Source organism: Idiotropiscis lumnitzeri, chromosome 8 (assembly GCF_059441095.1).
Source record: "Idiotropiscis lumnitzeri isolate Australia: NSW breed Sydney's pygmy pipehorse chromosome 8, RoL_Ilum_1.0, whole genome shotgun sequence".
NCBI classification, from domain to species: Eukaryota; Metazoa; Chordata; class Actinopteri; order Syngnathiformes; family Syngnathidae; genus Idiotropiscis; species Idiotropiscis lumnitzeri.
Genome location: NC_142398.1, coordinates 10,705,867 through 10,721,265, shown reverse-complemented (window position 1 = coordinate 10,721,265; position 15,399 = coordinate 10,705,867). Strand labels below are relative to the sequence as shown.

Below are 15,399 nucleotides of genomic sequence, written 5' to 3'. Positions count from 1 at the left end.
AATGCAACGCTGCGCTCAAAGAAAGGCAAAGGCGAATCGAAACGTCACTGAGCGTCAATATATTCGTATAATTTCTTTGTTTCCGAAAGGTATACAAAAATATCTCGATCGTGGTTGTCAACGAACAGATGTTTTACGTTCGACCAGCGCGAATTGGTTTAAAATGGGAGGTTTCTCGAGCGGAAGTTGTCATATTTTCGACGCTTTGCAAAGCGACACGAGAATAAACAAACACACATCCAGTCTGCGGTTGCAAACACACTAGTCGTCTTTGCTAAGTGACACGTAACCTCGGTGCCATGACTTAATATCTTTGGTCATCAACATTGAGGTAAGAGCAACTTAAGTCAACATTTGTTTCATTAGTTTGCTCGCTCACTGCGCTAGCTAACGTCTCTCTTGAGTTTACGATAACTGGCTAGCGACTAGCGCTCAAGAGTCGTAATAATTATTTTATTTTTCAATTGTACGACTTCCCCCACGCGTGTCTCTTTTGGGGTAGAACTCCAAACGACTTTTTTGCTCTAAAGTAATGTTAACGTGATATTCTATGTGGAATAAGCGAAGGTAAGAGCATTGTGTTCTTTGAACTTAAAGCCATTATGTCCTACCAGCAGTTTATTTCGTAACGTTAAGTGATAGCTGCACGTTGCGATTAGTTGCACGTTGATTTGTGTTTATGTGATACAGTGCATAAATGAAAGATCAGAGCAAATCTAATTTGATGTTTTAATCAAACGTGTGATATTGAATAAGATGGATAAGTCATGGGGCAAATGCTGAAATGTTCACAGATAAACAATTCCAGTCCTTACAAACATTCCCAAAATAGAAATAACATTACCATAATAGAACATTAAGGGGCTTTCATCAAGAAGAATGGCTTGAACAATACAATGCAATTTTATTTACACTAATCCATCTTTTCCTGCTGGAAAAGGGTTGGAGAACCTGGGTTTGGTTGGGCCAAAAGAGGCCCGATTGCCAATATAACATTGATATACACAGGGCATATACAGCATACATGAACACAATTTCTTATAATACCCAAAAGATGATTCAACCCAAAGAAGCACAACACCATAACACCGTCAAGCTAGGAACTGTAAGCAATATACTGGTTTTATATTAGATAGAGATAGTGTTATAGTCGATTCTTTTACAAATGCAAGTCTTATGTTGTATTAAATAAAACGTTTTCGAGCCGAGTTAGTATGAGTGCGGGACAAGTGTTTCAAGTGGTTCTTGTGCCTTGAAATTGAAATGTGGGGAAAACTAGTGTGAAACTTTGTGTGTGTGTGGGGGGGGGGGTGCGTGCGTGCGTGTTTGTGTGTGCGCGGGTGTGTATAAGGGAATAATTATTTTGTTTAGGAGGATCCAAAAGTGTTTATAAACGGCATATTAGGTGCATTGCTATTTATGTTGGTGTCTAAAATATGTCAAAATTTATAAATTTCAGTTGACACTTTATAATCAATACTTAATCTTAGGTCGTGTTGGAGGGATTGGATTTAAGTTTTACTTCTTCCTACTGCTTACATACACATTGCTTTTGTGGAGGATATAATTGATTTTATTAATTAGTTTTTTTATTAGATTTTTGTACTGCATGTTCAAAAATGAACTTTCAATCCATTTTTTTCATCTTTTAACTACCTGCAAAAAAGAGACATGTCATTGAACATTCATTGCACTTTGTCCTGCTGGTTATCTCAGAGTCACATGCGGTGGCGTCATGGTATCGTATAAATTGCTGAACCCTGAGGATGTCCAGCTATCTGAAGTCAATCGTCTTGTCGAAGAGGAGGAGTATCGCGTGAGTTGATAAGTTATCATTAAGTGTGTTACCAATCTTGAAAAAGCGTCTTTTTATCTCCCCACTGAAGGAAAAAAATGACCTATTCCCTCAGGAAAATATCTTGCATGACACATTGGATAAGTCACACACACTGGAAGGAGCTGCAATGAATTAATCATGATGAACAAACCGCAAACAAGTGGTCTTTGCTTGAGTCATCCACTGGTTAATTCAACACTGCAGCTCTGCTTACCTTTTTGCTTTGACATATTGATCGTAGTTACGTGCAGTCAGGTGATTGACTTTGGACGTTGCCTGACAACGAGAGATCTATGAGCCCAGTTGCCCAAATGGTTGGGGAGCAAACTTTTATAATGCAGTTCAAAGCTCGAAAAAAAAAAAATCTTTGCGGAGCATTTTTATTTTTTGCAGGTTAAACCTAGGGACCTGAAGCAAGTGTATTTTATTACACAATAAAATATGACAATCTAATCAATAACAATTGTTTTTCCTTTTCTTTTTTTTTCTTTTTAAATAGAATCAACAGCTTTTATTTCTTATATTCACGTTGGGTTTAACAGAAAAAGTTTCTTGTCGAGAAGCAAAGCTAAATTATGGCCATGGCTCCTCACAGATATCCACCATAACGGAAGTTAATACTTTTCCGGTTGTATTCTTTTCTCTCTCAAGAATCCAGACACTTATTGTCATTAATTGTCCTGTTGATTTGTAGTGGTGGGTAAGTCAGTCCATCAGTGTGACTCCTTATGTTGCGTCTGAAGGCATCACATACAGAAGAAGCATCTCTACTTCCCCGTCGTGTGCCGTGCTCGGCCACCACGGGGCTGCTGGTGACCGGCTGTCTGCTGCTGCTCCTCTGCGGAGGCTGGCTGCTGGGCACCATGTTCTGGCTTCACCGCCCCTCGAGCGTGGTACCTCATAGACACCCGCCGCCAGCCAAGGCCGGTTCGCAAGCCAACGTCACCAATGCCAACTCCCGCTTCCGTGAAGCTTGCGCTCTCGTCTCGGAGGCGTGGCGGTTCGACTGTTACCCGGAGAGAGGCGTGGTGGTGACCAGAGAGATGTGTGAAGCGAGGAACTGTTGCTTCATCCCCACTGCTTCTGAAGCTCAACCTTCGGGAAGTAACGGTGTCCCTTGGTGTTTCTATTCCCCGGAGTTCCCCTCCTACTCCGTCGAGTCGATGAATGACACAGGCTTGGGGTGGAGGGCTACTCTTGTCAAAGAGGTGAAGACTTACTACCCTGCAGACATTATGACTCTGGAGTTGGATGTCCGCTACGAGACAGACACGAGGCTACGAGTCAGGGTAAGTAAATTGCTTGGGCCACGCTGTAATTTTAATGGGAATAAACACCTGCCCATTGATTGATACCTTGCAATGCCCCCTCATGCAAACTACACTTGTTTAGATTGTACATTAGTAGCAAGTCTGTCTTGGAGTTTTAAGACAGACACATGGGCCAGATTATTTGTAGATGACATAAAAAAAAAAAAAGTAAAATAAAAAAAAACAGGTAAATGTAAAATTATCTTAAACGGTAACCTTTTTATTTCAAACCAATTTGAAAAATTAACACATTTAATAATAGAAAATGTGTTAAATGTGCAATATTTTTAATACATATGCTAAGTCTTTAATGAGACATTAATTGATAAATAATTAAAAAAATGAATTTTAATCGATCCATTTCATGTGGGGCTGAGTTAATGAAAATTGGAAGCAAAAATATGTCACTCCAATATTTGTTGTAGATTTGCTTAAATCAAGTAATGACGTCTTGCTTGAAATTGAGTAGGGACTCAACTTGACTCTTGATTTCCCTCCCACAGAAATTTGGGACTGGTTTGAAAGTTGATGGTTAAGACTTAGGATTTACTTGCGACTTGCACATATATAGTATGACTTACTCCCACATCTGGGATATACTCAGGGTTCCCTCCGATCTTTAAAGTCCTAAAAGGTATTGCAACTCTCAATCTAAAAATAACGTCATTATTGTCATTAAAATTTCTTCAATTGAGCTTTTAAAAGTTTAAAGATTTTATGATTGTAAATAGTGACAAATTACAAAAGGAATTAACATTCTTAAAAAAATGAAAATTTACTCAATGACTGGTGATAAGTCTTCACACGATCATGAAAACCTAGCCAATTTAACAGTAATGTGGTTTTAATCCGGAGTCTAGTTAATAGAAGATGCACGTCATGCAACGTTGGACAACATGGGACATTGGGAAGTTGGCCTTAAATTGAATTTGAAATGGAATTAAAAAGTATTAACTCTTTAATTTTCTGAACCCTGGTTCTGTGCTTTTTTCCGAATAAAAGGGCATGCCATTGAAATCAAAGGATGTACAATATCAATAGTTGCGTTTTTGGTGGTCGTTGGTGTTTGTGCCCCCATCTAGATCACAGACCCTTCGAGTCCGCGCTACGAGGTTCCTATATCTGTTTCCACCGCCACCAAGAAGACAGAAAGTCCCGACTACAGCGTGGAGCTCTCCAAGGCGCCGTTTGGTCTTGTTGTGAGGAGGAGCTCGACAGGAGCCGTCCTGTAAGTCTCACATTTCCGCATTCTCTTCGATTAGGAGGGTTAATCATGTTTTATCCAATTCTTTCCATTCAGCCTCAACACCACCGTGGCTCCTCTCCTTTACGCCGATCAGTTCCTGCAGTTCTCTACCTCTCTGCCCACCGAATTCATCTACGGCCTGGGGGAGCACCGCTCGAGCTTCCTGCATGACGTCCAGTGGAACACACTCACCATGTGGGCCCGGGATGTGCCTCCCATGGTGATGTGACCATCTCGTTCTAAAACAGATGAGCTTCGACAAACGGTTTTGACTTAGACGACGCTTTTTACAATGTGTGTTTCTTTCCAATGTAGGTAAAAACAAACTTGTATGGAGTTCATCCCTTTTACCTTGGAATGGAGAAGGAGGCAAACGCGCATGGCTTCTTCCTTCTCAACAGCAATGCAATGGGTTAGTATGTTTCAAAACTTGCCTTTGTGGTTAGGTTGTTTGCATTAATGCAGACTGGTAAATAGAGGAACTGCATGGTGGGGAAGCCACGGAAACTTAAGAAAAAAAAAGGTTTCTCCATACAGTAGTATTGAAAGAGCTGTGTGGAGAAAATGCGTGAAGTCTCGAACAGACTGCCGCCAGTACCAAAGGGGAAAAGGGCTAAGCTACGCCCATGTTTGGACTTCCTGAAGGCAACATTCCACGTGTCGCCTACAGCGACAGCGTCAATCTATAGGAGAACAAATGAGTATGAACCCGTGGTTGCACAACTGGAAATTTACGAGAAGTGGGAATGGTGTGGTGTCCTGTTTGTAGTTTCAACTAGCGTGGAAATGAAGGGATGAGTGAAATACTGGAATCTGGTGCATGTCTGTGTCAACGAGAGTGGTGCACAATTCCACACGCTCTTTGAGGGAACATTGGACCAATGAGATGCACTTGCAATTGATTCAGAATCAGAATCAGAAATCCCTTTATTGTCATTGTACTCAAGTGTGCAACGAGATTAGAGAGCTCCCCTCTCCAGTGCAATACAACGATAATTCAGATAAATATATAAATTAGATAAATAAGAGAATAGTTAGTGCAATGGAAAATAATACTGAAAGAATATATAAAAACACATCACGTTGCTGTTCTGCAAGGTAAGGGTGGTCGTGTCTGTGTGTGAGAGTTTAGAATGGAGATGGCTCTTGGAAAGAAACTGTTTCTCAGTCTATTAGTCCTTGATTTGATGCACCTGTAGCGCCTGCCAGAGGGCATCAGGTCGAACAGGTGTGAGTTTGGGTGGGTATTGTCTTTGACGATATTGAGAGCCCTGCTGAGGCACCGGGCGGTGTAGACGTCCAACAGTGAGGGGAGAGGGCAGCCAATAATCCTTTGCGCTGTTTTGACCGTCCTCTGGAACCTCACTCTGTCCGCCTCAGTGCAGCCGCTGTACCAGGTGGAGACACAGTACGTCAGCAGGCTCTCGGTGGACGAGTGGTAGAAGGCCAGCAGCAGCTTCCTGTCCAGGTTGAATTTCCTGAGGACTCTCAGGAAGTGCAGACGCTGGTGGACCTTCTTTACCACTGCTGTGGTGTTGTGTGTCCAAGAAAGGTCATCGGAGATCTGTAATCCCTGGAACTTGAACGTGTGGACCCTCTCTACACACACGCCGTCGACGCAGAAAGGGGGCGGCACCGTCTTGTTCCTCCTGAAGTCGATGACGATCTCCTTTGTTTTTGCAGTGTTCAGTTGCAGTCTGTTGTCCTCGCACCAAGCCGTCAGTCTCTGGACCTCCTCTCTGTAGGCTGTCTCGTCACCTTCCGAGATCAGACCGACCACTGTCGTGTCGTCAGCAAACTTGACAATGGTGTTGTTGCCGTGGGCCGGGCTGCAGTTGTAGGTGTAGAGGGCGTATAGGAGGGGGCTTAGCACGCATCCTTGAGGGGAACCGGTGCTCAGCGTGTGGGTGGAGGATGTGTAGGGGCCGAGCAACACAGTCTGGGGTCTGTTGTTCAGAAAGTCCTTAATCCAGATGCGTGTGAGGGCAGGGAGGCCGAGGCGATGAGGATGTCCGGCATGATTGTGTTGAATGCCGAGCTGTAGTCCACAAAGAGCATCCTTGCATAGCTCTGCTGTCGTTCCAGGTGGCCCAGCACAAAATGCATAGCAGTGTCGATGGCGTCCTCAGTGGATCTGTTAGCCCGGTATGCAAACTGGTAGGGGTCCAGAGTGGGAGGAAGGCAGTCCCTGATGTGCTGGAGAACCAGCCTCTCGAAGCACTTCATGATGACTGGCGTGAGAGCAACAGGACGGTAGTCATTCAGGAGGACTGCGGGTGACTTTTTGGGAACAGGAATAATGGTGGAGGTTTTCAAGCAGGAGGGGATGACCGCTTGAGCCAGGGAGCGGTTGAAGACCCTGCAGAAAACATGTGACAGTTGGTGGGCACATGCTCTGAGGACCTTGCCTGGTATTCCGTCGGGTCCAGTAGCTTTCCTGGGGTTAATAGCCAGGAGCGCGCGCCTCACATTGTGTTCCTCTACGGTGAGTGGGGGGGAGGCACTGATTGAGGCACTGCATGCATTAGAGCAGAGGCCACTTTTTGCGATAACGTTTACTTGCTTATTCTATTTCTCTAGATGTTGTCCTGCAACCTGCCCCGGCCCTCACCTGGCGCACAATTGGTGGGATCCTTGACTTTTACGTCTTCCTTGGACCTGAACCTGGAGCTGTGATTGAACAATATCTGGACGTAGTAGGTAATTTTGCTCGCATAATACTCTAAAGTGAGGTACACGCATGAGCAATTTACTAAATGTGAGCGACAAAAACCTTGTGTGACATAAAATTGACCAACCGTATTTAGAGAAACAAATTTTAAGAATACTCACGTTATTTTTAATTTTTTTTAACGCAAACATCCTAAATTCATCGTTGGACCCATAGCAACAAGATACGTTTGAGATTTTGCTTCGCAAGTCAATTTCTGACTGGCTTATTACGCTTTCTATGTTAAGCTCTGCCATAGTTGTCTTGGAATGACGTCACACTGGCGGGTTTGTCGCTGGGCAGAATCTCACTTCCGGAAAACAATTATTTTGTCAAATATACCAAATGAAAAAAAAGTCATGCTTTATTAATATGTAATTACTTGCGACACAAAATTATTTAATTTGGCATTTTCTGAAATTATTTCACTCTAGGTCTTAAGTTTTTTTTTTTATTAGTTTTTTTTACCGTTTGTTATGTTTTGTTTTTAATACATTTCGATGTCTGACAAAAATGAAAAATGGCAAAATTCGCACTTGCTTAACAGTGCAGTTTCCACGTGTACCCCACTTCACACACTGACAAGTCAATATCTAATAACATGCTCAATGTCATGTCAAACTGAAGTTAGTGTCATGAGAATTGTGCTACATTCTAATCCATAAAATTAAGCTGTTGTACTGTAAACTAAATAAGCAAAATTGCGATGGTCTGCCTCCTTAGGTCGTCCAGCGATGCCCATCTACTGGGCTTTGGGTTACCACCTGTGTCGCTGGGGTTTTAACTCCAGCAACTCCACTTGGGAGGTGGTCAAGCGCATGAGGGATAATGGAATACCTCAGGTAGTGCAAAATTAGCATCCTCTATGTGGTTAAACATAAAAAAACGGAGACTTCCAAAAATATTTTACTTGTGTTTGGATTCAAGGATACCCAGTGGAATGATGTTGACTATATGGACCGAATTCTGGATTTCACTTATGACCCGACTAACTTTGCCACGCTGCCCGATATGGTGAAGGACCTGCACGCTCACAACCAACGCTACGTGTTGATCATTGTAAGCACAACAGACCTTGTGTATTCACGTTTTGTTTGTGGGAGAGTCTGATGGTCTTTCCCTGCAGGATGTTGGTATCAGCAGCGTCCAGCCTGAAGGATCTTACTGGCCTTACGACGAAGGACTCAAGAGAGGAGTTTTCATCAATGACACAGAAGGAAAAACACTCATTGGGAAGGTGAGAATGGGGGGTATCTGCGCTTGGCATACTTCTAATAGGACACAAAGGAAAGAAAAAGTCATTTTCTACTTCCAGGTGTGGCCGGGCCTGACTGCATATCCTGATTTCTCTGATAACGTCACCCGTGAATGGTGGTACGACAATCTTAAGAAGTTCCACGATCAGGTGCCATTTGATGGATTATGGATTGTAAGTGTTCTCTTCAAATTGATAAATATTTTTGTCAAAAACTAAATATCAACTTTTCCACTGGGTAGTGAGCATCAGCACTTTTCTTGTGCTGTGATCCTTTCGTTGTATTTAAATGCACAAGATCTCTTCAGATTCACCATAATGGTTATTTGACTGCGCATAAAGATTCAAAATGAGTTTTCAACAACCACATCAATCTGTGCATTCTAATAAAGGCCTTAACCCAGTGCTTCTCAGATAGTGGGTTGTGTTCCCCTTAGGGGGGGGCGCGGTGCGATGCTGAGGGGGGCGCGTGTGAATCTGGGGAACATGCTTTTTTCCCGCCGTACTACAATAAAGTGTAATTGCACATCCACTCCAGTAGTTGGCGGTGGTGGTCTCTTTGCTCATTGTGCGCAGCGAGTATTAACTCTACGGTGTAGGTTTGTCTTGCGACGAAAATGCTATTATTTAAAATTGTGGCGGAGAGTGGGTGGTGGTGGGGAGGCGAACAGAAAATAATTGAGCAGCATTGCCCTAACCAGCACTTTCTAGATAATTATATATATATATATAATAATAATAATAATTTGCCCTTTATTAGTCCCACAATGGGGAAATTCGAGATTCGAACCCAGGACTCCTGGGGAGACTGGGTCCTGAACGCGGCGCCTTAGACCACTCGGCCATCCTGGCAGCCAGATATATATATATATATATATATATATATACATTTTATTTATATATATATATATATATATATATACACATTTTATTTATATATATATATATATATATACTTTTTATTTATATATATATACATTTTATTTATATATATATACATTTTATTTATATATATATATATATATACATTTTATTTATATATATATATATATATATATATATATACACATTTTATTTATATATATATATATATATATATATATATATATATACACTTTATTTATATATATATATATATATATATATATATATATATATACTTTTTATTTATATATATATACATTTTATTTATATATATATACATTTTATTTATATATATATACATTTTATTTATATATATATACATTTTATTTATATATATATACATTTTATTTATATATATATATACATTTTATTTATATATATATATATATTTTATTTATATATATAGATTTATTTATATATAGATATTTATACATTTATATATGTATATATATATATGTATATATAGATATGTATACATTTATATATGTATATATATATATTTATTTATTTATTTATTTTTTGCACTAATGTACCTAATATTGTGTTACAAGATATGTACTTGTTTTGTTTAGGACATGAATGAACCATCAAATTTCGTAGATGGCTCCACTAACGGCTGCCCGTCAAACAATCTGGAGAATCCTCCATACACACCAGGTGGGAGCTGTGGATGTGGGAAGCATCACGCAAAAACTATTTCATAATGTCATTCTATCTCACATGACATCTGGTACACTTTAAGGCGTGCTGGGCGGTTCCCTGAGAGCCAAAACGGTCTGTGCATCAGCACAACAGAAGCAATCGATACACTACAACCTTCATAGCCTGTATGGACTCATGGAAGGGGAGGCGTCTGCAAGGTCAGAATCGTTTGAGCAAATTTGTCAAACCTGCTTTGTCTCTGTTGTAGTTTTTGATCGGTTATCTTCTCATTTTATGCCCTATTCAGTACTTCTTTATTTATCTAACTTATATATTTGTCTGTATTATTGTTGTATTGCACTGGAGAGGGGAGCCCTCTAATCTCGTTGCACACTTGAGTACAATGACAATAAAGGGATTTCTATTCTATTCTATTTCTCCAGCGCTCTGAAGAGAATCTTGGCCAAGAGACCTTTTGTGATCTCTCGCTCCACCTTCCCCAGTCAGGGCATGTACACTGGACACTGGCTGGGGGACAATCGGAGCCAGTGGCAAGACCTTTACTCTTCCATAGCAGGTCAGCAAGAAACTCATGAAACCATGCGTCCACACCTCTATTCAGATCTTTAAAAGAGACAATGCCATTTTTTTCATCATTTAAAGTGGTTTGAAAATGTCTTAAAAACAACTATGACATTAGACAAAAAAAAAAAATTGAGAATTACAGCATACTTAATAAATACCTGCCATACTCTGGTTGGAATGAGAGTGAGTGGCAGTCTTATGACCTGTCATTATAACATTCCACATCTTTTCTCCCCTTTCAGGTATCCTGACTTTTAACCTCCTGGGCATCCCGCTGGTGGGAGCTGACATCTGTGGTTTCAGTGAGCAGCCGCAGGAGGAGCTGTGTATCCGCTGGACACAGTTGGGAGCTTTCTATCCCTTTACTCGCAACCACAACGCCATTGACATGAAGGTTTGGCACCAAAAACCCAATAGAGTCCAATTACAAAAAAAAAAAACAGGCCATGCTATATCACTTGTGAAATATTTGCCAGAGAAAAATCTAATATTTGCTCTTGCAGCTGAATGAAATCTTCTAATGCTGTTGCATGTACTGGTCCTTTAACTGAGAGTTCAGCATACAATATTTGGTCGGTCAAAATGTCAAAAGTGTCTCTCTGTGTTTATAATATAGATAATACTCCATTTAATAACGTGGAGAGCCGGAGCTATTAGTCCGAAGTGGCTGATGTATGTACAAATCCGTTTTTCTGGCTTTTTTTTTTGGGGGGGGGGGTGGTATGGACTAGTGAAATGTAAGGACAGAAGCACTTTAAACAGACAGAGACAGGGGACGGTTATTTTATTAATAAGGACGGAGAGTCGATCACAGAATAGGTGCGGACGGAGGATGACGGGCAAAATAGGGTAAAGAGCCCATGTCTGGGATTTACTCCCGTTTTTGTTGGACTGAACGGAGTCATTATTTTTCCTTTAAGCTCAAATTTGTCATCGTGTTTACAGCCACAAGACCCGACGGCGTTCAGCCCTCTGGCCCAAACTGCCATGAAGGAAGCTCTGCTGCTGCGCTATACTCTCTTCCCACTCCTCTACACGCTCTTCCATCACGCACATGCACAGGGACACACTGTCGCCCGGCCGCTCATGTTTGAGTAAGTAAAACACACATATGAATGGTGTTTGCGGGGAAAACAAAGAAAGAAAATGCTAAGTCTTTTCAAAGGAATGGTATTCCACCTGTGGGAAACTAAAAGATCAAATTAAAATAGAGTTGGAACTCCTCAGAATAGGCTGAATGAGCAGAATATTTAACAAAAGTGGATGGAGTTCTGAATTTTTACGCAGTAGTCCAATAGTCGCCTATGCTAACGATGTCGCAAAGTTATAATTATAGTAAATATTTGAATAAATAACACTTCTGATTGTAAGTAAAAAATTGTAAGTCAAATGGTAACTAAACATGCCTTCTGTAATTACAGGGTACCAAAGAATAGAATGCTATTTTTGTGTGCGTGTGTTTTTTTTTTTATTCATTTTTCTACAACACTCTCAACAGATTCCCAAAGGATACAAGAACGTACAGTATTGATAAGCAGTTCCTCTGGGGAAGGAGCTTGCTGGTGACTCCAGTGTTAGATCCTGGAGTCGAATCTGTGGAGGGTTACTTCCCACAGGGTCTGTGGTATGACTACTACACGGTAAGTAAGACCCAGATCTCACCGTCTGACTGGGGAGCGGTTTGCCTACCTGCCGTGGAGTTGTTAACATCTGCTGGTATGCATTCCACCCAGGGCGACTCGATAAACAGCACGGGCGAAGACGTGCGACTCTCTGCTCCTCTCGATAAGATCAACCTGCATGTGAGGGAAGGATCTATTATCCCGACACAGGTACCGTAATCATGATGGCGTCTGCTCTAGTTGTTGTAGATGTTGTTAATATGCTTCTTTTTTTTTTTTGAAGTTTTCAAAACGTTGAGTGCTTGTGTTTTTCTGCGCTCCTATTGACAGACCCCCAACCTGACTTTGTGGGTGAGCAGTGGACAGCCTCTTCATCTGGTCACCGCGTTGTCGGAAAACGGCACCGCCTGCGGCGATTTATTCTGGGACGACGGCGAGAGCCTCGACACCTTTGAGACCAACCAGTACGCCTACATCGTCCTCAGCGTGGCTCAGGTAAACGCGCAAACCTGTTCCATTGAGGCGGCAATTTGCAAAACCAGGTCAATTGGCACAACATTCACACACTCTTGACATTAATTTGCGCATGTGGACCTAATAGAAATGGCAACTGTCGTCCTAATTTCTCCACCTTTTCTGCAGCAAACGATGAGCTCGCAGGTGCTCCGCAAACACTTGGAGGCCTCGTACATCACAGTGCAGTCGGCATCTTTCTACGGCGTGAAGCAGAAGCCGAGCAAGGTGCAAGTCAACTCCAAAGATGCCCCCTTCGCCTACCGAAGCAATCAGGTGAGGCTGAGGAATTTTTTTTCCCCTCTCTGTTGTAATGTATAACAAATATTAAAGGGCAAATTATTGTAAAACAGTCAAATGTTTTGCATTTTATTCTTAGCTTTGTTGTTGTAAGCGTTAAGCGAACATTTTTTTTTTTTATCATTATTAATTGGCTCCTAAATCTGTGATTTTTTTTTTCTTGACAAACATCAACAGAATCAACATTGCCCTTTAAAAAAAAAATAATCCCAATTGGTTTGGCCCTAAAATCTACTAGTAGTGAATTGCAAATAAGTGGTGAAATGGGAATGTTTTCATCTCGCTAAACTGTCATGTAAGTGTTAAATGACAATAACTGCTGCAGAAACGCAAAATAGAGACAACTGCAAATAGTTTTGCTGGCTGAAATAATTTTATTGGGCAGGTTGTCAGTTGAGCTTTGGTAGTGAACAGCACTTGAATAAATTGTGAGACTGGCTTGTCTTGATCTTTGCTTCACTGTCTCTTTCTATCCCCGCAGGTTTTAACGGTAGCAGATCTCGGCCTTAACCTCAACCAGAACTTCACCATCAGCTGGCTGTGAGGCCTGCGACCGCTCGCTTTCTTCTATCGTGGCTGACTGAAATAAATAGACGCTCTTAATCACGGTCATTATTTACTGGTTTGAGAATGGCTTCACCAAAGTTTGCTATATCTTCACCCAGGGAGGTTGTTTTCATGTTTCATTGCACGTCCGTGGCTCAAGTTTTATTTAGATATATATTTAAAAAGTTTTTTGTATGATGAGAAGAAAGAGTCCTTTTATTTTAGTAGGAATCCACACGTGGATGAGATTTACGTTTGCTTGAATAAAATCAGATCCATAATGCATGTTTGGGAATAATTCAATATGAAGAATATCCAAAGTGTTTGTCTTGCTAGTGAGGACAAATTGCGTACTTGTTTATGGACCTCAAGCTGAATATTGAAGCATTTGGAATAAATGTGCAAATGACTTTTCTTAGTGCTGGAATTTAAAATATTTGAAAGCGTCTGTCTGTATGCATGAGCGCACATAAACCTGTGTAAATACATTTTCATTTGGATCTAATCAATGTATTTGAGATTCTCCCCCCAGCAGCAAGACACAATGTACTATAGCCAGGAGGCAACTGCCAGTGCTGCTACTTTTGCACTAATTTATGAGATGAACACTGGTGCCTTGTTTTTTCTGTTGCATTTTGCTGTAGAGTTGCTGCTTGCTGGCGGAAAAAAATGTTATGTTGGCCAATCTTGCTTGTGTGGTGTGGTACAGCAATAATAAAGTTTGTTTTAAACTATTGTAAATGTGTTTGTGTTTTTATTACCCGCTAATTCATATCACACCATATGGAAAGCGCTTTGTTACAGCTCCATCTGTTGTGAAATGCGCTATAAAAATAAAATTGTATTGTATTTGAATGAAATTGTATTGTATTTGAATGAAAATGTTGCCATTTCACTTGCACTACCCACCCCAGCCGCTGGATGGCATTGAAACATTGAGAGCAAACATTAGCTAATTTGACGTAGCCTACGACCGCTAGTTAGAAAAAGAAAATGTAATCCTTCCACCCGTAGTCAAGGATAGACAGCCGCTGCTGAACTTTCAATGACTTATTGAACAAACTGTAAGGAAACACTTAACAAGCACATTCAAACAAAAGCTGCTGTTGGGCGAAATTTAATTTACCCAGTAACTCAACACTTGGACTAGCTAATGGTTAGCCACTTAACAGCTAGCGCTATCGTGAGCCTACTTGGCAAGCGTGTTATTTACACAGATGTCAAATTCAAGGCCTGGGGACCAGATCCGGCCCACTTGGTCACTTTAATTGGCCCGTGGAAAGCAAATCTCTTATCAACTTACTACATGATTCTTGCTATAAAAAATCTACCAAGCCCCTTTTACCATAACTTGAGCAATTGAACAGATTATTATCGTTGATGTCTGATTTCAAAATTTGTTATATATTATTTTTGTGCATAATATGCAATAAAATTAGGAGATTCAACATTTGTATGGACTCACAATTGCAATGGCCATCTGCAGGTAACCTTAACTAAAATGCAACCCATGATGAAAGTGAGTCTGACACACCTGCTTTATGACAAATAACTGTTATGATAGCAACTTGCAAAATGTATTAGTAGAAGTTGAGTTATCCTTTTACCCTGCATGTTAGTTATATAATACTGCCTCCCAGTGGCCGAGGCGGGCACACCAGGAGGAGCAGCACACTGAAGTGGTTTGCAATATTAAATCATGATGCACAAGCTGTTGAGTGCTTTAATTGTCACAAAAAAAAAGAATCCAATAATATTTTGTCAGCGTACTGGAATTGATTAATGGAATTTTCATTCAATTTACTAGGCAAACATTTCAAGTATTCAAAGAATTTAACTGTCATACCAAAACACATTTCAAAATAAAATAAAATGAAACAACAAAACAATATCAAATAAATATGCTTAT

General features: G+C 40.7%; 1 protein-coding gene across 2 annotated transcripts; it reads left to right on the top strand.

Moving 5' to 3' along the window:
• The first annotated feature begins 60 nt into the window (after positions 1–60).
• gaa2 (alpha glucosidase 2) lies at positions 61–14,231 on the top strand. Of its 2 annotated transcripts, XM_088303522.1 has the most exons (21): positions 67–331; positions 1,717–1,816; positions 2,581–3,126; positions 4,230–4,375; positions 4,448–4,613; positions 4,709–4,805; positions 6,974–7,093; positions 7,827–7,945; positions 8,031–8,162; positions 8,230–8,340; positions 8,419–8,532; positions 9,855–9,939; positions 10,025–10,142; positions 10,368–10,501; positions 10,752–10,903; positions 11,455–11,603; positions 12,008–12,149; positions 12,243–12,341; positions 12,462–12,626; positions 12,774–12,920; positions 13,426–14,231. In XM_088303522.1, the coding sequence occupies exons 2-21, from the start codon at positions 1,736–1,738 to the stop codon at positions 13,486–13,488; spliced, it is 2,886 nt and encodes a 961-aa protein (XP_088159648.1). In that variant the 5' UTR covers positions 67–331; positions 1,717–1,735; the 3' UTR covers positions 13,489–14,231. The 2 variants fall into 2 exon arrangements, with proteins under 2 accessions (XP_088159647.1, XP_088159648.1); XM_088303521.1 differs by having other exon boundaries at positions 61–331; positions 12,008–12,341.
• The last annotated feature ends 1,168 nt before the right edge of the window (positions 14,232–15,399 follow it).